Source organism: Castanea sativa, chromosome 1, assembly GCF_040712315.1.
Source record: "Castanea sativa cultivar Marrone di Chiusa Pesio chromosome 1, ASM4071231v1".
In the NCBI taxonomy this organism is placed as follows: Eukaryota; Viridiplantae; Streptophyta; class Magnoliopsida; order Fagales; family Fagaceae; genus Castanea; species Castanea sativa.
The window spans coordinates 7,071,288-7,094,560 of NC_134013.1; the positions used below are offsets into that span (position 1 = coordinate 7,071,288).

Genomic DNA, 23,273 nt, shown 5'->3' on the forward strand with positions numbered 1-23,273 from the left:
ATGAACTTAAATTTGTCTTTTCATCACACTAGTATAATAGTAGTATACTATATAAAATAAAATAAAAAAAGTTGTGTTTTACACAATATGATTGAACCAGCTAGTTGGCGCCACCTTCTCCTTTATTATTTTCTCTCCTTAGAATTTACGCAGCTATAGAGACCCTATTAATTTTTTTTTTTTTTTTTTTTTTAAAAAGCGCAGCTAAAAACACTTGCAAATGTGGCTGTAAGTCTACTATAGTCGTGTTTTTTGTAAACATGGCAAAAAAAACACAAACGTTTTTTTGTAGTGTCTCTTTCTCAAGCAAGCTTGGAAATTAAGAAGGGGTCAAATGCGTTAGAGTTAAAAGAACAGGAAAAATACCACCTATATTTAAATTAATTATCAAAGAATAAGACAAAGTATCAGTGACCTTCACTTTATGGCACTGAGAAAGGACCCCAAATTATAATTATATATTTCATACTAGTATAGATAAGACATGGAACTAGTTTTTTTTTTTTGGTCTCTTAAGTACACTAAGCTGATCGATTCAATAATAAGCACACTAAACTGATAAAAGTGTACAAAATTCCAAACTAGGTAGTGAAATACGATAAGGTTAGGTTAATATATATTGATTTGGCTATTGCAACCTTAAGTCACCCTGATAGCTTAATGGTACCAAAATAATATCTAATCCCCAAAATGCCCTGAACAGCCAAATATTTGTCTATAAAACCTTACAGATTTCATTAGAAAGATATCCATATATAGGACTCCAGTAACCTCAGCCTAAAATGGATTTTCTTTCACCTTCCCTATATTCTTCCATAGCTGGACTTACTGCTATAATTCTTTTCTCCCACTATCTTCTAAAGAGGTCAAGAGTTGGCTTAGCCAAAACAGTACCTATTGCTCCTGGTGCATGGCCTGTAATTGGTCACCTCCCTCTTTTAGGGGGAACCCAACCTCCTCACCTAACTTTGGGAGCCATGGCTGACAAGTACGGACCACTTTTTACTATCAAGCTTGGATTGCACCCAGCTTTGGTGGTGAGCAGTTGGGACATGGCCAAAGAGTGCTTCACCACCAACGACTTGGCCGTGTCATCGCGACCAAATTTAGTAGGCGCAAAACACATGGGCTATAACTATGCCATGTTTGGATTTGCACCCCATGGTCCCTATTGGCGTGAATTGCGTAAAATAATCACGTTAGAACTACTATCAACCCGTCGGCTTGACCAGCTTGCCTATATTCGAGTCTCTGAAGTTGAGATGTTCTTGAAAGGTCTATACAAATTATGGACCAAGGAAAAGAATGGGTCAGGCCAAATTTTAGTGGAGTTGAAGCAATGGTTTGGAGACATGAGTCTCAACGTGATTCTTAGAATGATCGCTGGAAAGCGGTACTTTGGTGTTAATCATGATGCTGTTCATGAAAAGGAGGCACGGTGCTGCCAAAAGGCAGTGCGGGATTTCTTTAATTTACTGGGTTTGTTTGTGGTGTCGGATGCAATTCCATATCTTAGGTGGTTAGATTTGGGTGGACATGAAAAGGCGATGAAGAGAACTGCAAAAGAGATTGACAACATTCTTGGGGAATGGTTGGAAGAGCATAAGCGAAAGAGAGCCTTCGGTGAAACTAAAGAGCAAGATTTCATGGACGTAATGCTTTCAGTCACTGATGGAGCAGACCTAGGAGGTTATGATCCTGACATAGTCAACAAAGCCACATGTTTGGTATGCGTGCTTCCTCTCTTAAAAAGGAGAAAATAATAAGTTGATACGAGTTTTGTTCTAAACAATATGTCTAAATACACAATAAATTTCACATGATTGATGTATGATAAAACAGATATCATAGTAGTCATGAGAGTATTTTTGCACTAATCACAATCTATCACATTAAATAATGTGAAAACATTTATGAAATTTCTCATGCCTATAGTATTGTTGTGTTTTTAAACCACTAAAACGATATGGATCGCTTTGTTTCATTGTATCATTTGGCCTTGAATAACAAATTTAATTTTGCAGAATTTGATTGCTGGTGGAAATGACACTATTGTAGTAACCTTAACTTGGGCAATATCACTATTGCTAAATAACCGCCATGTATTGAAAAAGGCCCAAGATGAGCTTGACGACCAAGTGGGCAAGGAAAGAATTGTAAACGAGTCGGACATAAATAAGTTGGTGTACCTCCAAGCCATAGTTAAAGAGACTTTACGTTTGTATCCTGGGGCACCACTGTCAGGACCACGTGTATTCATCGAGGATTGCACCATAGGTGGTTACCATGTCCCAAAAGGCACTCGGCTAATCCCAAACCTTTGGAAAATCCAAACTGACCATCACAAATGGTCAGACCCATTAAAGTTCAAGCCGGAAAGATTTCTCACCACCCACAAGGATGTTGATTTTAAGGGGCAAAACTTTGAGTTTATTCCATTTGGAAGTGGTAGAAGAATATGCCCTGGAGCATCTTTTGGAGTTCAAATGGTTCACTTAGCACTTGCTAGTTTTGTACACATGTATGACATTTCTACTCCCTCTAATGCACAGGTTGATATGACTGAGAGTTTTGGACTCACAAACTTGAAAGCCACCCCACTTGAAGTTCTCATCACACCACGCCTGCACCTCACGAGCTTTATGGATTAGTCCGTCTAAATAGAAGTATATTACTCAAGTGTACTTATACATGTTGAATATTTCTTATGGAATTTGATGATGTAAAATGGAAATTTCAGTGCCTATTGTAAAGATGCTAAAGGAAGTAATGGAACTAAGAGAAGCAAAATCAAGAAAGAGCACAGCTAAGAAGCAAGTTTCTGTCCCAGAAGATTTAGTTTCAGTTTGTAAAGGAAACGACAGTAGGCAATACTAATAACAGAAACGGCATGTAGTTTAGTTGTTGTATATATTTTTAATTCAGCATGTGATAGGCACGTGTGTTAGTCTGTTATTTCTGTTAGCTAATTAATTAGTTAGTTACTAAGTGGTTAGTTACTAAGTGGAGGGATTTGATGTATATATGGGTGCGTATCTGGTTGTATCATTTTGATTTTTCACTTCTTCAATGAAATAGAGTTTCTCTTCTTCAGAATTCTCTCTGTTTTTCAATATGGTATCAGAGCATTCATTTCTTGCTTCCGCCTAATTTTCTTCTTCTTCTTCAAAAGCTAGGGTTTCCCTTTCGAAGCTACATCAATGGCGCCTTCTGATCAAGTTTCTGCAAGCATCACCATTGATGAATCACATCCCTTCTTTCTTCACCACGCTGAGAGCCCTGGAGCAATTCTTGTATCTCAGCCACTGATTGGAGGAGAAAACTATCCTATGTGGGCACGATCTATGGAAAGAGCTCTTAGGATCAAAAATAAGTTTTGGTTAATTGATGGCTCTGCTTCTCTGACTTCTGCCATGGAGAAAGTTCCTCTTCTTGTTCAAAGTTGGTCACGATGCAATGAAATTGTGGTTTCTTGGATCATCAATTGTGTTTCCCCCAAGATTGCAACTAGCATGGTGTATCAAAGAACTGCCAAGGAAGTTTGGAAGAAGCTTCAGAATATGTTCTCTCAAGGCAATGGACCGAGGGTTTACCAATTGCAGAAAGATCTTGCTAGCATTTCTCAGGGAGAACTCACTGTGAGTGATTATTTTACTAATCTCTCAATTTTATGGGATGAAATACAAAACTATGAACCACTTCCTCTGTGCTCTTGTGAGAAGTGTGTGTGCCACGTGAATGAAAAGATTTCCAATCTTCATCACAGAGAAGCAATTATGCAACTTCTAATGGGTCTTAATGATTCATTCTCTCACATTCGAGGCCAAATTCTGTTAATGGATCCTATTCCCTCTGTTGATAAGGTATATTCATTGTTGGTTCAAGATGAAAGGCAGAGGTCAGTTGGACATAGCAACAATGGTCCTTTTGTTGAATCCACTGCCCTTGCAGCCAAAACAATGAATCTTGGTTCTGGTTCTAAGACTTTCAAGAAAGGAAAAGAGAGGCCTACCTGCAGCCATTGTGGATTGCTTGGTCATACCGTGGAGAGATGCTACAAAATTCATGGATATCCTCCTGGCTATAAGACCAAGGCAAGGGCAAACCAGGTCTCCTCTCTTGATTCTATTCAAGAGCCTGTTGCCACACCCACCTCACAGCATTTTCCTTTCACAATGGAGCAATGTCAGAAACTGCTTGCCATGATTGGAGGTTCTGACTCTCACAACAATCCAATTGCTATGGCTAACAGTGTTTCTTCCAACCAAGCTTCTACCTCTCAACCAACTCCTTTGGCAGGTAATCTCAAGCATTCCATTTTCTCTGCTAAGCTTGTGAATAGATCTGCTTTTGGTGGTAGTACTTGGGTTCTTGACACAGGTGCAAGTGATCATATTGCTTGTTCTCTTTCACTTTTTCATTCTTATATTGCTGTTTCCCATTGTGTTGTTGAATTACCTAATGGTGAATCTGCTCATGTTACTCACATTGGTACTGTCCAACTATCCAATTCACTTACCCTTGAACATGTTCTTTGTGTTCCTTCATTTTCCTTTAATCTTGTGTCTGTCAGCCAACTCACTCAACGTTTACCCTTTTGTCTTGTGTTTTTGTCTCAATTCTGCTTTATTCAGGACCTTTCTTGTTGGAGGACGATTGGAGTGGGTGAAGTCCAACATGGTCTGTACTTGTTGCAGCACAGCACTTCCAGGACTCCACCTTCTCTATCAGACTACCTCTCCACCAACAAGCTTCCTAAGTCAGCCTTTTCAGCATCTGTTTCTAACAAAGATATGTCCATTTTATGGCATTTTAGATTAGGACATCCTTCTTTTAATAAATTGTCCTCTCTGCAAAATGTTTTGCCTTTCTTTTCTTCCAAATGTAATGACATTTGTACTATCTGCCCTTTGGCTAAGCAGAAGAGGTTGCCATTTCCTTCAAACAATAATATGAGCACTGAACCTTTTGCTTTGATTCATGTAGATGTTTGGGGTCCCTACTCTGTTTGCACTTATGATGGTTTCAGATTTTTTCTTACCATTGTTGATGATGCTACTAGGTCTACTTGGGTATACCTCATGAAAGCTAAGTCTGATGTCAAACAGCTTTTAATCTCATTCTATAACATGATTTTGACTCAATTTAACATTGGCATTAAGGCAATTAGATCAGATAATGCTCCTGAATTCTCTTTGTCCAATTTTTATAGTGATCATGGCATTATACATCAAAAGAGCTGTGCTTATACACCTCAGCAAAATTCTGTGGTTGAAAGAAAGCACCAACATCTTTTGAATGTTGCTAGATCCCTTAAGATTCAATCCAATTTGCCCTCAGCATATTGGGGTGAATGCATTTTGACAGCCACTTATCTTCTCAATAGGTTGCCTATGCCTTTGTTGGGTCATAAATCTCCATTTGAGATTTTGTTTCATAAACAACCATCTTTTACTCATCTTAGAGTGTTTGGTTGCTTATGTTTTGTTTCAACCCCATCTGTCCACAGGTTAAAATTTGATTCTAGAGCCTCTCCATGTGTCTTCTTAGGTTACCCTTTTAACATGAAAGGTTACAAAGTTCTCAATCTTCATACTAGGAAGATTACTATATCTAGAGATGTTGTCTTTCATGAGTCTATCTTCCCTTTTTCACACTCTTCTTCCTCCTCTGATCTCACCTCTTTTTCTCTATCTGATTCATCTCCTCCTAATTTTGACTCTCCATCTTGTCCAATTTCTGTTCAACTTCCTATTGCAGACACCACCTCTATTATTGATCATGTTTCTCATTCCCATCCTTGTTCAGATACTTCTTCTCCTTCTTCTATTCTTATTGGTTCCTTACCTGTTTCCTTGGATCATTCTGATGTATCTACTCAGTCTGCTATCTCCCCTAATCAGTCCACTATTTCTCTTGATCACTCCTTACCTACTGTCCATACTACACCTCCTGCTTCTATTCTACCTCTCAGAAAATCAACTAGACTTTCAACAAAACCTGCTTATTTGCAAGCTTATAAGTGCAATCAGGTGTCTCAAGTTCCACATAGCACTGCTTTCCCTTTATCCTCTTACCTATCTTCCCAAAAATTGTCTCCCAGACACTTGCATTTCTGTCATGCTATTTCTACCATTGAGGAGCCTAAATTCTATCATCAAGCAGTTAAAGATTCCAAGTGGAGAGAGGCTATGGCAGCTGAGATTTCTGCTCTTGAGGCTAATCACAGTTGGACCCTCACAGCTCTTCCACCTCATAAAAAGACAATTGGTTGCAAGTGGGTCTATCGGGTGAAATACAAATCTGATGGCACTGTTGAAAGATATAAAGCCAGATTGGTGGCTAAAGGCTTCACCCAGAAAGAAGGCCTTGATTATATTGAAACTTTCTCCCCTGTTGCAAAGCTTGTTACTGTCAAATGTCTTCTTGCAGTGGCTGCTGTGCAAGGCTGGTATCTTTGTCAGCTTGATGTGAATAATGCCTTCCTTCATGGTGAATTGAAGGAAGAAGTCTATATGGATCTTCCACCAGGCTTCCACAGCAAAGGGGGGCTCGTTTGCAAACTTACTAAGTCCTTATATGGACTAAAACAAGCTTCAAGGCAGTGGTTTGCCAAATTCTCTGCTGCATTGGTTACTCTTGGATTTACACAGTCCAAGGCTGATTACTCCCTTTTCATTAAGAAGACCTCTACTTCCTTTATTGCTCTATTAGTTTATGTTGATGACATATTGATTGCTAGTGATAACAAGCAAGCAGTTGATGCCTTGAAGATTTTATTGGATCAACAGTTCAAGCTAAAGGATTTGGGTGATCTAAAGTTTTTCTTAGGTCTTGAAGTTGCAAGGACTACTAATGGTATCAATTTATGCCAAAGAAAGTACACACTTGAGGTGTTGGATGATGCTGGCATGCTAGGTTGTAAACCAGCCAAAATACCTATGGATCAAAATCTCAAACTTAGTAAGTATGAAGGGAAGGAGTTGCAAGATCCAAGCTCCTACAGAAGATTGATAGGAAGGTTGCTATACTTGACAATAACCAGGCCTGACATAACTTTTGCTGTGAACAGACTCAGCCAATTCATGGCACACCCTAGAGAGCCTCATTTGCAAGCAGCTCATAAGGTCTTGCAATATCTAAAGAGCTCACCAGGCCAAGGGTTATTTTTCTCAAGCAAATCAGAGCTGCATTTGAAGGCTTTTGCTGATGCAGATTGGGCTTCCTGCCCTGACACTAGGAGATCTGTTACTGGTTTTTGCATCTTCCTTGGTGAGTCTTTGATTTCATGGAAATCAAAGAAACAACAAACAGTCTCAAGGTCTTCAGCAGAGTCTGAGTACAGATCAATGGCAGTAGCAGTATGTGAGGTCATTTGGCTTTTATATGTTCTTCATGATTTTCAGATCAAACACCCTCAAGCAGCCCTTCTGTTCTGTGACAGTCAGGCAGCCCTTCACATTGCTGCAAATCCCGTTTTCCATGAAAGAACAAAGCATATAGAGATTGACTGTCACCTAGTCAGAGATAAGGTCTTGGAAGGGTATGTTAGAATGCTACATGTTAGGACCAATTCTCAAATTGCAGATCTGTTAACCAAAGCCTTGAATGCTCAACAATTTTCTTTTCTTGTTTCCAAGTTGAATATGGTCAATATTCATGCCCCTCTTCCACTTGAGGGGGGGTGTAAAGATGCTAAAGGAAGTAATGGAACTAAGAGAAGCAAAATCAAGAAAGAGCACAGCTAAGAAGCAAGTTTCTGTCCCAGAAGATTTAGTTTCAGTTTGTAAAGGAAACGACAGTAGGCAATACTAATAACAGAAACGGCATGTAGTTTAGTTGTTGTATATATTTTTAATTCAGCATGTGATAGGCACGTGTGTTAGTCTGTTATTTCTGTTAGCTAATTAATTAGTTAGTTACTAAGTGGTTAGTTACTAAGTGGAGGGATTTGATGTATATATGGGTGCGTATCTGGTTGTATCATTTTGATTTTTCACTTCTTCAATGAAATAGAGTTTCTCTTCTTCAGAATTCTCTCTGTTTTTCAATACCTATATGACACTCTTTTGTCAAATATCATGACATGCACTTAATATCATACTTCCCCTGCTCCAATTGGTGTATTGATCCTAGTGTTTTGGTACATGCTAAAAGTCAATATAAGAAAACCTTTAACTAATCAACTAGACTAAATGAATAACAATAATATTCGTGATTTATATACGTATATGATGATGAATATTGTTATGGATTCCATATAAGAGTAACTTAAGCTATTCATACATGACGTCCATATCACTCTTTTGACAATCACATTTACTATGTCACCTAATCTCGATTGGGAAGAATGACATGCTTGCTTGAAAATTAAATTTAATTATGTCTATAATATAATCTACATTCTATATGCATATTGTGGTAGAGGCACTCATGACCCCACTAAATTTCAACGGTTTGTAAACATTGAAATAAGTATTTTCTTAAAATAAAAAAAAAATGCGCTCTTTCACATTGATTAAAATTTAATAACCTGGTTCAAAAAATAAACGTAAACACAATTGTGCAATTCCAAATTGAATTACAACAGCCAATCAACTACTCTTTTAACACAATGAAAAAAAAAAATTTGTACAAACCAACATACTCAACTACTTTTTTTTTTTTTTTTGACAATAACATACTCAACTACTTTGTCTAATGCCCTTTACATTTTTAATTTGAAACATGAATCACTACATGTTTATGATGTAACTTCACAATGAAAGACAATTTTGTATACTTGCAATCAAGAAAAAGTTTTTGTTCATTATCCCCTAGTTTCTGAAAAAAGTTAGTTGCATCATTGTTGGGCTCTTTAGGTGAACCATCATCACTCGAATCTCTAGCTACACAACTGGCTGCTTTGAAAACTGCATGATAATCTTCTACCTTCTCACTCAAGCCATCCCCATCTGAAGTAGAAATACAAATAAAAGAAACTTGGTCAAGCCTAGCAACAAAAACAAATAACTGTGCACATGCTTAAACTCATCTCCATTCCCCCAACAATAACGACAACTATTTTACAAAAAAAGTTATTTAAATTCACACCAAGTTACAAATATAATGGAAACTTGCAATTTAAAATTAACTAAAAAAACCCCTCCCAAAAAAAAAAAAAGGCTAAAATGATCTAACACAAATGCCAAGGAATTTGAGTACCTTAGGAGCTGTTTGGATTTTGTATTTCTATCACCCATAATTCTGTTTCCATCACTCATAACTCAAAATATGTGGGTCTGATGGCTGAGAAGTGTGTTTGACATTGTTTCTAGTTTTTCTTTCCATCACTCAATTTTCTGATTTTTGAGCGATGAGTTATGAAAATTGAAAACATATTTTAAGTGTTTTCAAGTTATGGAAATAGAGTTATGATGAAATTTTGTAAATACACACACATTGAGGGACCACTAGCCACAACTTTTGACTTCACTCTCCTTTTTTTCTTTTTCTTTTTCTTCCTTTTCACCAGAATCTTGTCAGTTCGTTCTTTTTTTCTTTTTTCTTTATCACAAAATATTTTTGGTCTTCGTCCTTTTTTTTTTTTTTTCATCACAGAATAAACATGAATGGGTTTCAAAATACCTGTAAATAAAGATAAAAGTTAGTTGAAATAGTATAAGAGAACCTATGAATAGTACCATAAAGTGCATTGAGACCCATAAATAGTAGCAAATAAGATGAATAATAAAATAAGATGGCAAAATTAATCATGCCAACGAACACTTAGGGCCCTTTTGGTACGTGTGTTTAAACAACAGTTTTCAGTTTTTTTGAAAATACGTGTGGGTGAAAAGGTGTGTGCAAATACATGTAATGTTATTTAAAAACTGAAAACATGTATTTAAGTTGATGTACCAAACAAGACCTTAATTTGATTAATTCCCAGCTCGTTTGCTTGGGCCATTGATCATAGGGGGCTGGGGTTGAGTCCATCTAAATAGAATGGTTAATTGGTTATTGGTAACGGATGGCCTGCCAGAGCGGATGGCATTTCTAAGGTATAATAAGCTGGCTGATATTGGTGGGCTTAAACAGAAACATTTGCCAAGGGCCTAAGGATTCTGCAAGCAACAAAAAGGAACTAGATTGGGCCATGTTAGTAATTCATAGTGCTATTGACTTGCATAACTAAAGGACCTAAAGTTTATGTTAAGGGTACCTATTATTGCACACTCGTTAGTGTAAATCGTTTTATACTTCATGCATTCCATCATTAAACCAAACAAATAGGCTAAACTAGAATACTAACATAAAACCAACTGCCCAAACCAATCTGTGGTGGGAGTGATGGCCTCGAAAATGCTCTCTAGGAGCTGCTAGCCTGCTACTATCTTAGCTGAAAAAAGAGCCTCCTTATTTCACAATATGTGAATCCAACCCAAAGTCTTGTGCATGGAGCAATTCACTAACTTGGATTCTCCTGTTGTTTGATCTTTTTCCTCTCAATACTATGCCACCCCCAAGATGAGTTTCTGTCTTGTAGAATTGGCATGTGAGTTGTTAGAGTCAAGTTAGTTTACTAACTGCTAGTTAGTTGCTATGGAAGTTACATTCAGCTTGTTGTATAAAGATTGTACTTGCTGTAATCGAATGAACAACAAAAGGAATAACCAATTTCTCTCTTTCTAATCTTCTATACGTTTCTAATCTCTCTCATTTCTTAGGAGGCCTGGCCACCACAAATCAGCCACCCTAAACCTAAATTGTACAAGTTTTTTCATTAACCTCCTAATTCATTTTTTAAGTGATTGCATGATGTGAAATTTGCATTCTTGACTGTAGGGAAATGAAAAAGTTTGGCTGATTATTAAGAGAAAAAAGATAGGCTTCTTGAAGATTGTTTGGGTAGGCCCTATTCCAAGCACTTAGCAAGTAAGTGGTTGCTATTTGAATTATTCTTCTATTCTAACTGGTTTACAGATGTATTTGTGAAGGTTTTTGGGTATTGGGATTTAACAAATGAGAATAGTAAGACTTTGAACAAAGGGTGGTGTTATTGTAAATTCATTATTGGTGGCTACTAGATTCATTTAAGTTTCAATTAATGAATGGATTCATAAAGCAGTGGGTACTGAAACAATTTTTTTTGGATAAGTAATAATACTTCATTCATGAAAGATGAAACAATATAGTGGGTAGTAAAACAAATTAATAAGAGTAATGATGATCTTAAGTAATATCTTGATTTTCATTCATTTTTGCAGGAAACTTGTGGAACCAATGGTATTTCCAGCATCTACACACTTAACAACTAGAATTAAAGCTCACTACAACTAGGTTTGATTATCAGAACATTGTTCCACCCCCCGCCCCCTCTCTTTTTTTTTTTCTTTTTTTTTTTTTTTTTGTGGCTGTGACTTTACATTCTCTTACTAGTTAATTGTGGGCTGTTGTAAGTACTAGAAGGAGAGTGAACCCCCTTTTAGGGAGGCAATTTAATAAAGGATTTCTCAGCAAAGTCAAATTTAACTAATGAATTATAGGCTGTTTGTTAGAATTTTCCTTGATCTTATATGGTTGTAAACTTGTGAGCTTGTGGATTATGTAATTATTTCTCTTTATCTAATGATTGTCATGGTCATGAATTAAGTACTAGAAGTTGTCCCTTTTAAAGAATTTCAAGATCCAAATAAGGTGAGTTTCTTATGCATACATGGTTAATATGTGAATCTATAAAATGCTTCTATTTTTGCCCAGTTAAGATGTACAAAGAGTATCATCTTTGTTTACTTTCTTGACCAATGAAAATGCTAGTTAAAATATGAAATTGAGTCTTGGTCCTTAGATAAATGACTCTCAACCTTCAGCTGTTAAGTGTTTGGCTTATCAGAAAATTAGGAAGGAAAGAATGAAAAACAGAGAAAGGAAAAGGAAAACAGAATTTGGGAATTTCTAGTTACTTCGAGGGTAACTGCCTCCAAGCAGAAAGAGAGGGAGAGAAAAACAGAAATAGAATAGAGGAAGTTGATCTAATTCTCTTCTTACCCTTCCTCATATCATTCCACATCTTTATACAAGTCACAAGTCTTCCCGCCAAACTAACAAACTAACTAACTCATAACAACCCAACTGCTCTAACTAACAAAACTGTGACAACTAACTCACTTAGCACAGTCAGTTACACACCCTTACAATGCTATTCAATCAGCTAAATGCTATACAATTAACTAGTTCCTTAACATACTTCCCCCCATTAGAATAGCTTGCCCACAAGATGGGAAAACTGCTGCTGAAGACAAAAGAGATCCTCCCAAGTGGCATCTTCAACTGAACCACCTTGCCTCTAATGAGTAGCTAAGTAATGGTCCTCTTCCAAAGCTGATGAGATCTGGACTGAAGTACAGCTACAGGTTCAGGAGTGAGGATGCCTTGAGAGTTTACAGAAGGCCACATAGAGATGGAAATGTTGTGATTACCCAATTTGGCCTTCAAGTAGGAGACATGGAACACAGGGTGTATAACTGACTCAGGAGGTAGGTCCAATCTGTAAGCAACCTCTCCAATCCTCTCCAAAACCTTGTAAGGACCAAAAAACCTTGGAGACAGCTTGTTAAACCCCCTAGCAGTAAAAGACTGCTGCTTATAGGGCTGCAATCTGAGATAAACCCAATCTCCAACCTGAAAAATCCTCTCAGTCCTATGAAGATCACTCTGCTGCTTCATCCTAGCTTGAGCATCCACTAAATTCTGTTTCAACAAGGTAAGTATTTGTTGTCTAGACTGCAATATGGAGTCCACTGCGGCAACCTGAGTAGTGCCAGGAACATAATCAATAAGTCTAGGTGGACTAAAACAATACAAAGCCTCATAAGGAGTCATCTTTGTAGCAGTATGGTAATTAGTGTTGAACCAAAACTTCGCTAAGTACAACCATTCAGCCCATTTAGTAGGCTTGTCAGCAGAGAATGTCCTCAAAAAATGCTCCAAACTCTTATTGACCACTTCAGTCTACCCATCTGATTGAGGATGGTATGCAGATGACATAGCAAGCTGGACACCTTGAACTTTAAACAACTCAGCCCAAAATTTAGCAGTAAACATAGGGTCTCTATCAGATACAATTGAGGTAGGCATGCCATGTAACTTTAGGACATGCTGAGCAAATAGGGCAGCTACCTTAGCAGCTGAATAAGGATGAGACAAGCCTATAAAATGAACATACTTGGTTAACCTATACACCACAACCATAACCACATCTAATCTCTGTGATTTAGGCAAGCCCACCACAAAATCCATGTTCACTGCAGTCCAAGGCTTATCAAGTATGGGCAAGGGTTGAAGCAAACCAGTAGGATGGCAAGTTTCATGCTTCATTTGCTGACACACTCCACACTCCTTGATATGCCTCTTTAAATCAGCCTTCATACCAACCCAATAAAAATCATTCTTCAATCTATGGTAAGACTTCAAAAATCCAAAATGGCCACCCAAGGGACTATCATGGACCAACTGTAGAACCTTAGGCTTCAATCCACAAGAAGGGCTCAGATACACCTTGCCCGTAAACAGGATCAGCCCATTATGCCGAGAAAAGAACTTAGGCTTAGTAGAATCAACCTGCAACTGCTGGAACAAGGACTGCATAGTTGGATCTGAATGATAGCTAGCCTTAAGCTCATCAAATCAAGAGAGACAAGGGAAGGATATCAAGCACAATGAAGGAGGTGCTGCATTAGTAATGGACTGATCCACAGCAACTAAATCAGATTTCCTAGATAAAGCATCGGCCACTTTATTCTCACTTTCTTGCTTGTATTCCACCACAAACAAATACCCCAAAAGCTTTGTTAACCGTTTTTGTTGAGCAGGAGTAGCAATCCTTTGCTCTAGAATATACTTCAAACTTTGTTGGTCTGTTTTGATGATAAAAGGTCTTCCCAAGAGATAAGGTCTCCACTTGTGGACAGCCGTGACTAAAGCAAGCATCTCCTTCTCATAGGTAGATAGTTGTAAAGCTTTTCCCTTAAGCACCTGGCTATGAAAGGCAATAGGCCTCTGATTTTGCATCACGACAGCCCCTAATTCCAACCCAGAAGCATCACATTCTATAGTAAAAGGAAGATTAAAGTTAGGTAAGGCCAAAACTGGGGGCTGACTCACTGCAAGCTTCAGGTGTTGGAAGGTAGCCTCAGCCTGAGGAGTCCACACAAAGGAATTCTTCTTCAAAAGGGCAGTGAGAGGGGCAGCAATCTGTCCATAGTGCCTTATGAACTTCCTATAGTAACCTTTTAAACCCAGAAAACCCTTCAAGGCTTTAACAGATGTAAGAACAAGCCAAGACACCATGGCAGCAGTTTTTTTAGGATCAGTACTCACACCCTTCCCATAAATGATGTGACCAAGATACTCTACCTCTGAACACCCAAAAACACACTTAGTTCTCTTAGCAAACAACTTGTGTTTCAACGGCAACTCCAATACAAGTCTGAGATGCTTAAGATGGGACTCTAAAGATGGACTGAAAATTAGAATATCATCAAAGAAGACCAACACAAATTTCCTCAAGTAAGGTCTGAACACATCATTCATTAAAGATTGAAATGTTGATGGAGCATTGGTCAAGCCAAAGGGCATAACCAAGAACTCATAATGTCCATCATGTGTCCCAAAAGCAGTTTTAGGAACATCCTCCTCTCTCATCCTGATTTGGTGATAGCCAGACCTTAAGTCCAACTTAGAAAAGATGATAGAACCAGCAAGCTCATCAAGCAATTCATCCACCACTAGAATAGGAAACTTGTCCTTAATAGTAGCTTGATTCAAAGCCTATAATCCACACACATTCTCCAAGAGCCATCTGCCTTCCTCACCAACAACACTGGGGAAGAAAATGGACTTTGGCTAGGTCTTATAGAACCAACCTCCAACAATTCATCAACTATCTTTTCAATCTCAGCTTTCTGAAAATGTGGATACCTATAGGGTCTTTGACAAATAGGGTCAGTACCATCCTTCAAGAGAATTTGATGCTCATGCCCTCTACAAGGAGGTAAACCAGTTGGGGTATCAAATACTGAAGCAAACTCAGATAAGAGCTACTCAATAGCAGGGTCACATGGCTGTGCAGATGAAGTAGCAGATCCCAAAGACACAATCTGCAACAGAATGCCTTTTCTGACAAGCTTTCTAAAAAATTGGTCACCTTCTTGTAGAGAGTGATCAGTAGGGTGCATACCTACCAAAGTCATTGTGGCACCCAAGTGTTGGAACTTCATAAACATAGCCCTAAAATCCCATTGGATAACATCCAAGGTTCTAAGCCATTGAGTGGCTAAAACCAATTCACAATCACCAAGAGGCAAGAGGCAAGAGGCAACACATTCAAATCCACTGCAAAAGCATGCCCTTGCACTGAAACTCTAACATTGGCACACACACCTTGAGTCTAAATGGTAGCACCACTAGCCACTTTCACCTCTAATGTTAAGGTAGGATCTAATGAAAGTTGTAAAGTAGCTAAGATATCAGTATCCAAGAAATTGTGCGTGCTACCCGTGTCAATTAAGATAGTAACCCAGTGACCATTAATCTTACCCTTAACTCTCGTGGTACCAGGTGAAGGACTACCCAATAAAGCATATAAAGTAATTTCAGCCACACCCTTCTCAATATCAGATTTATTATCTTCAGAATTATCTCCATCTAATGGTAATAAGGTAGCCTCATAATCATCACATTCAACTATCTAGACATTTGAACTAGATTCTTGAAAATGAAATAAACCTTCTAACAAGAAGAGTTTGGCTGACTTACATTGGTGTCCAGGTTGAAACTTCTCATCACAGTTGAAACAAAGTCCTTTTCTTCTTCTCTCCTCCATCTAAGCAGGTGATAACTATTGTAAGGGAAGCCTATATCTGGAATCCAACTTCACATTAGGTTTTGGACCCAAAATGGAAGGCTTAGTGTAATCAATTGTAGGTCTCTGACTTCTGCGGCTACTGTTCAGGTATTCTTCTTGATTTTTGGCTAATCCAAATGCTTCATTAAGATTCTTGGGATTAAGCATCTTCACAGGTAATCTCACCTCATCTTTGAGACCACTTAAAAAACAACTCCGTTTATGGCTATCTGACAGACCTCTAATCCTGTTTGATAAGGCTTCAAATTGCCCTTTGTAAACCACCACACTACTTGACTGCTTCAATCTTGTGGGTGATTCCATAGGATCTTCATACACAGTACTCTAGCTCCTAAACCTTGTCAACAAAGCTTCTACAAATCCCTCACAAGTTGCAAACATCCCAGTCTCATCACTATCTTGGAAACCTGATCAAGGCATCTCCGTCCACGTGGAAGGAAGCCATTAACAACCTTTCACTCAGTGGTGTTTGATAAAAATTGAAATATTGATTAGCCTTATACAACCAAGATGCAGGGTCATCTCCCTTGAATCGTGAAAAATCAAGTTTCACACTCTGACAAATTCGAGATAGGTAGAGTAACAGCATGTGATACTGGAGTTCTTGGGGTCTGAGATGAAGACTTTAAGGATGCAACTATTTGCCTCTGTTCCTCTACTTCAGTGAGTTTTTGCAGGGCTAGGCTAATTGCATTCAATTGTTGAGTGTTAGCATTCAACTGTTGATTGATCTCTTGTAGTGAATGAGCATGGTGGTTTGTGGTGGTTTTGAGAAGAGACAAGGATTTGTTGATGTAAGAAGAAGATCTAGTCATGGTTGCAGGACTTTGATGCCAATTGTTAAGTGTTTGGCTAATCAGAAAATTAGGAAGGAAAGAATGAAAAACAGAGAAAGGAAAAGGAAAACAGAATTTTGGGAATTTCTAGATACTTCGAGGGTAACTGCCTCCAAGCAGAAAGAGAGGGAGAGAAAAGACAGAAATAGAATAGAGGAAGTTGATCTAATTCTCTTCTTACCCTTTCTCATATCATTCCACATCTTTATACAAGTCACAAGTCTTCCCGCCAAACTAACAAACTAATTAACTGATAACAACCCAACTGCTCTAACTAACAAAACTGTCACAACTAACTCACTTAGCACATCTCACTTAAGCACAGTCAGTCACACACCCTTGCAATGCTATTCAATTATCCAAATGCTATACAATTAACTACTAAATGCTATACAATTAACTAGTTCCTTAACATTAACAGTGGCTATACTTCTTCTTTGTTATTGGCAATATCTCTTTTTAAGGTGCAATTATGTTTTGTTCATGATTTATAATTGCATTCTTGGCTGAATCGATGACAATGAATTAAGAGATCATATTCCAATTCCCCCTGGTCTGATCTGAGTTGGGAGGTGGGATTGTGGTTTGAGAATAAAAAGAGATGAGTGTTTCTGTCCAAGTTATTTAGTATTCTTTCTTTTACTACACTTTCAGGTAATGTATATATCACATGCTTATAGTCGGGTAAAGATAATTCCAATAGTAGTTCTCGTTGGTTTAGGTGGTAATAGAACTTAAATTAAGATAGGCAACAAAATGTCTCTGGTTGATCTTCTTGAATGAACATGCTGATGACTTGAGAGACTTTCAAGTTTCAAACAAAGACTGGTGAGTAGTAAACAATGACCGGTTTATTACTCCTGGACCCCCTTTGGGGGATGGTTAGGGTGATTGATTGAAGGAAATTCTCATTCCCTGATGTTTATTATAATCACTTCTTTAAATTAGGTAACTGGATTTGAGAGCTCTTTCAAAAGGGTCAACCTCAACAGCAAAATTCTTAGTAAAACTTGGGACACTAATCTTGTTCCATCATTCTGCGCTATATAGTTCTTAGTTCCTGCTTTCCATTATAGATGGTGAGTGTCTGTGTGTTACCTCAAGCTGAAAATGAAGAGAAAACCTATTCTATATTCAGAGCAATATAGTTTGGTCTTATTTGATTAATGATCGATTGCGCATTAGTGTGGCTGAATTAGTCACATCCAAGTTACGCACTTGTTCAGCTGATGCAGGCTCTCCTGTTAGCTGAATTAGTGTGGTTGTTACTACCTTTAATTGGATAGTTGCTGTTGTAGGGTAGTTAGTTAATAACAGCTGTCATTTTTGTATAGCCATGTAGTTAGTTAATTGGTAGTTAGTATTTTTGAACTTGAACAGTGTTTTTCACTTATAAAAAAAAAAAAAAAAGTGTCTAATCCATGATACAATCATTTTTGTATTATTTATTTTTATGTTTTTAGGTCTAGATTATTTAATAAAAAGAAACGTACAGTAAACCAAGGCATGTGTGTTTGGCAGCAGATTGCCATATGAATTTGTATGAGTAGATTAAAGTCATGATTTCTTTTTCAAAAAGTTTACATAAATGTTGATACACAAAGTTGAATTTCTATTTTATTTTGTTCAAATGACTTTTCTTAATACTCATGTTTGATGCACGTATGAATAATGTCCATATCAAGGGAAGTTAATATGTTGGACGTGCATTCTTGCAATTGGCTGAGACATCAATTGCTACAAAAAATTGAGGTTATGTTTGGTAACACCTTTTGTTTTTTATTTTCAAAAACTTGTTTTTGGGAATATAAAGAAACAACTATTTTCCTGTATTTTTAAAATAAAAAACATGTTTGGTTACTTTTTTGAAGAAAAAAATAAAAAGTACTAAAATATGTTGTTATTGGAATTTGAATTCTAATGTTAACTCATTAAATGAGACAAATTCATTAAATTAAAGGCATGTTTTCATTGAATTTTAAAAATTTAAAATTAAAAACAGTCTGTTGCATGTTTTCATTTTCCTTCACAATTGAGTTTGGACTTGAGAACAGTTCTGTTCATTTTGGGTTACCAAACAAGGTTTTTAGTCTCAAAAATAGAAAATTGTTTTTGGAAACAGAAAATAAGAGGAAAAAACAATTACCTAACATACCCTTTTTTTTTTACTCATCTTTCTTTGGATTTTTTTTTTCTTTTTCTATCACTCTTCACTCCTTATTCAATTTTCTTCACTCATCGCTCATCACTTAAAATACCTCAATTTCCTATACCCACCCATTTGACACATTTTTTTCAACTTCTTATCACTCAATTTTTTCTACTTTTTGTGCAACCCATGTCTGATTCCTTACTTAGTGATTTCTATTAGCCTACTGATGAGGAGCGATGATTCTTGTTCTTCTTCTTCATCTACCTCCTCCTTCTCCATCAAACCCAAAACCCCATCTCCAAAACCCCATTTCCCAAAACCCCATTTCGTCAAAGCCTCCACAAACTCATCTCCCCACCGCAACAATAGCCAAAAGCCATCTCAGTCTCCAAACCCGCTGCCCACTCGACGAAAACATCCGCGACGAGGCTCGTTGCAACATCTAATTAGTGACTGCGTGCATGAGTTGGATCATTCTTGTTTTTCTTCTTATTCTTGGGTTTTGAGAAGTACAATAAAGAAATCTAAACAAGTAAGGGGTTTTTCGAAACCCATTTATGTCTATTTTCAGCAAAAAGTTTTCAGTTTCAACAAAATAAGCAGATCACAAACAGACTCTAATTGTGACTAATTAGCGTGACTACAACTTCGGTGTGGGGTATTCAATTACTCATGTGTCTGGAAAATGAACCATGAGAAATCTAGTCTAGTCATAAGTAGAGAGACAACTATTCATGAATACTAATTCAGAGTTTGCAGCAAATGCATTGAGAAATAACAATTATTAACTAAATCGAATTAAGTCATTAACAGCATGGGACTTAGGCATCAAGAAACACATTACTTTACAAGAAGCCCATACATGATCTACACAAAAAACACTTAGCATATCTGGATAAATAACCCATAAACACCTAATCCTATTGGCGACCTAACAAAAAACCAACAATATATCATCTATACAAAACACAAATCCGCATCATCGACATTACATGAGAAATTCAATCCTGTTTAGGTCAAGTGCCCACTCTCAAATTTTCAAACAAACCAAAAAAGAAAGAGAATTCCATGTTGAACTTACGAATTCATAAACTACTGCACAGATCTTCAGTACAAGTTACATATTTCACTATTCAATTCAACGAAGCAAGTCAAATTCTCAAACCGTAATTGGCGACGAAACCGCCATTTTCCGGTCACGCAAATCGGTTCTAAGTTGCAGAAAAAAAAAATTTAAAACAAACTGTAACCACAAACAATGAATGAAGAATCAAAAAAACCATTATGCTTTTCACAAACAATGAATAAATCGCAGATTGTGTAGAAAAGTACCCGAGGCATAGGCGTAGAAGAAAGAGAACCAATTCGTACCTAATCGAGACCGCCGCGCCGAGAGACGAAAAGATATGCGATTGCCATGATCGCCAAGAGAGACGAACAGCCATTTGTTTTGGAATTTCTGAGTGTGACTGTGAGTGCTATCGAAAAATTGTATACATAAATGTCAGTTTCTCCCTTTTTTTTTTTTGTGTGTATTAAAAATACTTCTTCAAATCTTAAGTTGGTCCAAAAAAAAGTTGGTAAAAAATAAAAACGCAGCCCATTTTTGGCCTATATCTCCCCTGTGAACGAAAGGAATGGGTAGGGGTCTCTCTCCATGTTCTGATTTTTCTTTTTTTTTGGGCTAATTCTGCTTACGTTTTGGTAGAGTGAAAGCCGTTTGGCACTTTGATTATGGAAAGTAGAGTAAGTAAAGATAATTGATTTTGTGATTTAAATTAAACCACCAGTAGACTTGATAGGTTTAATTTTATTATACAAACTAGTGGGTTCTAGTGAGCTCTACTAGTAAGGTCTCTGATAGTTATATAAGAGATCTGGGGTTCAATCCCTGCCTACACCAAAAACTGATTATTATCTTAGTCTGATAATAAAGGGCACTCGCTCATCAGAAGCGGACTTCATAAGCTGAAACTCTCTTTAAAAAAAAAATTAATTTTATTATTTAAGTTTGTGCTTGATTTATTTACTTATTTTTTGCTGAGATAAGTTTGTACTAGATTAGACTTTGTCGACTGTAGTAGCATCATTATCATGGCATTAGCTGCGAATGTTTTGTTGCTTAAATTAATTATAATTTGATAAAATAGTTTTTTTTTAATTGTTTGTTTAATTGATAATAATGGTTTAAAAATTAAATTAAATTATTGGTATAGACAATAATTTAAGTAAACTAGACTAGGATTTATTTTATATTATACTAGTCGCTAACCACTGCAATGCAGGAGATACTTAAATAAATATTTAATTAATCAACCTCACATTAAAAGAAAAAGCTAGTTAAATGAATATTTAGTTAATCAACCTCATATTAAAAGAAAAAGCTAAAAGAATCAAGGAAATGCTGATTTTCCCACCAAGAAAAGGAAAGAAAAAAAAAGACGTTGAAAAAGAAAGAAAGAAAAAACTTTTTTTTTTATAGAAAATAATGTTGAAAACTAAAGCAACATTAAGACAATGGGAAATCTATTTGCAAAGGATTGCAATCTTTGTATGTTTACTTGGCTCAAGGTCAAAATCCAAATTCAATTTTGAAACAATGAAAACATACTTCATATTAATTGTAAATCAGTCTCACAACATAAATTCACTTTTCGCTCTAATGTATTTTGTAGATCAAATACTGTCAAAAGAATTCCAATAAACACTATTGTCACATCTATATTTGTTGTAGGCATTTAATTTACATAGAAGCCAATAACAATTGCAATAGCTATCACGGTTGCTCAATGCTATGACAATCTAGATCCAAACATTTTCCTTCTAGAATCTCATATCTTTTCTTTAAACCTGCACATCAAGCTTTGTGAACATGCATCCCCCTTATCTTCATGGAAGAACAAAAGAAAATGAAGTTGATAGCTGTATATTTATTGGCTGCTTTGCAAAGGAATACCACTCCTTCAACTAACGATGTAAGTGTAGCTTATACATAATAATCACCAAAGGCAATGGTGAAATTGACCAAAACATTAATTACAGATCTAAAAATAACATGTATACATATACCATGTAAGAGGTGAATACTCATTGATATTTGTCCACAAACCCACATGAAAAAAAAAAAAAAAAACAACAAAAATACACTTTACAAATTAATGCCAAGTGCATGTTCTTCCCAAATGATCTCTTAGGCAAACCCCTTTTATGTTGACCATAGACTAACCTAATTTCCTAAATCAAAACCAATACACCACAATATCAAAACCTAAGTCATATTTAAAATCCAAATTTTAAAAAGGGAAAACAAAAACCTTACCAGTTGATGTATATAGAGGGTTGTATATAGAAATGGACCCAAATTAGGGTTTCAACCACTATAAAACCAATTCTAAATCAAAACCAAATCTACCACAATTACATACAATGCATTTAGTGAGTCATTGTGGTGTAATGCGTGGACTTGTTTGATCAAATATGTGAAAGTATCTGTGTGGAATTGGGGGAAGGAGAAATAAATTAAAAGCAATGGGATAATGTTACTGTAAGTGCACAATTGCACCTGGACCCAAAGACAACTACGGGCTCAGGCCCAATGAGCCTTAAACAATGAAATTTGTAGAGTGTGGGTTTCGAACCTAGGTTAGAACTACTGAGAATTTGATAACAGGCTAGAAGTTTCAAATACTTATAAACAATAAACGATAATTGCAAATAGACCTCCTCGGACGTGAACCGAGGACTATTTTTGTATTAATTCTCTTTCTTCTTTCAAGGTTACAGTTCTTAATTCTCTTTTTTAGTTCCTCCCCCCCTTTCTCTTTGGCCTTCACCCCCTTTAAATACTTCCTTCCTTGATGCCTTTTGGCTAGTGACTAGAAGTTTCAGCCCTACTGTTCAGGGGTCACTTCCCCATTAATGCGGCCAGGAAGGTAGATGCAGAGTCTTTAATGCGGAGGTGGCAGCCTTTGCTCTTGATATTTTCCTTAACACTGGTGCATCGAGAAGGTTCAGGGTTTCCCCCTTTAACCATTGGTCCTTCCAGAGTTGTGATTTGACCTTCATAATGAAGCTTTGAGTTCTCTTGGGCCTGTCCGAGGAGAAGCTCGCCCTCGGTTGTATTCTCAGACCCTCGGCGTATGGGCCAATTCGTAGAGTTTAATTCTGGAGCAGGTCGGCCCTCCATGCTACAGTTCAAAGGCCCATGTGCCCACCTTGGCCCTTTTTCTCCCCATAGTTACTATATTATTTTCTTGGACACTTGCCATGCTTGGTTAGTTAACAGTCCATAGCATTTTTTGTTTTAATGTAGGATTAGAGCATGGGTGGTGTTTCAATGTGTTAGCAATCCTATGACAACCAAAACCAAGAGACACAA

At 37.0% G+C, this 23,273-nt stretch overlaps 1 protein-coding gene and 2 long non-coding RNA genes across 3 annotated transcripts in view; 1 reads left to right on the forward strand and 2 right to left on the reverse strand.

Annotated features, from left to right (window-relative positions):
- The first annotated feature begins 753 nt into the window (after positions 1–753).
- On the forward strand, positions 754–2,743 carry LOC142639534 (cytochrome P450 CYP82D47-like). The gene is made up of 2 exons (XM_075813698.1): positions 754–1,727; positions 2,025–2,743. Exons 1-2 carry the CDS (start codon positions 783–785, stop codon positions 2,649–2,651), a joined length of 1,572 nt encoding a protein of 523 aa, XP_075669813.1. The 5' UTR covers positions 754–782; the 3' UTR covers positions 2,652–2,743.
- Positions 2,415–8,172, reverse strand: LOC142639541 (uncharacterized). The gene is made up of 2 exons (XR_012845159.1): positions 8,055–8,172; positions 2,415–2,743 (listed from the first exon to the last, which is right to left on the reverse strand). It is a non-coding gene; the product is annotated as an uncharacterized LOC142639541 (long non-coding RNA).
- A 342-nt stretch (positions 8,173–8,514) lies between these two features.
- The window catches only part of LOC142621813 (uncharacterized), a 39,734-nt gene continuing 24,975 nt past the window's right edge, over positions 8,515–23,273 (reverse strand). The window contains exons 3-5 of the long non-coding RNA XR_012841840.1: positions 20,228–20,373; positions 9,205–9,627; positions 8,515–8,954 (exon numbers count right to left, since the gene is read on the reverse strand). This is a non-coding gene — a long non-coding RNA (uncharacterized LOC142621813). The remainder of the gene's footprint in view (positions 8,955–9,204; positions 9,628–20,227; positions 20,374–23,273) is intronic.

Coding starts and splice junctions, on each gene's coding strand:
- LOC142639534 (XM_075813698.1), top strand. CDS start 783: ATGGATTTTCTTTCACCTTCCCTATATTCTTCCATAGCTGGACTTACT. Junction 1,728..2,024: donor TCAACAAAGCCACATGTTTG/GTATGCGTGCTT, acceptor TTAATTTTGCAG/AATTTGATTGCTGGTGGAAA.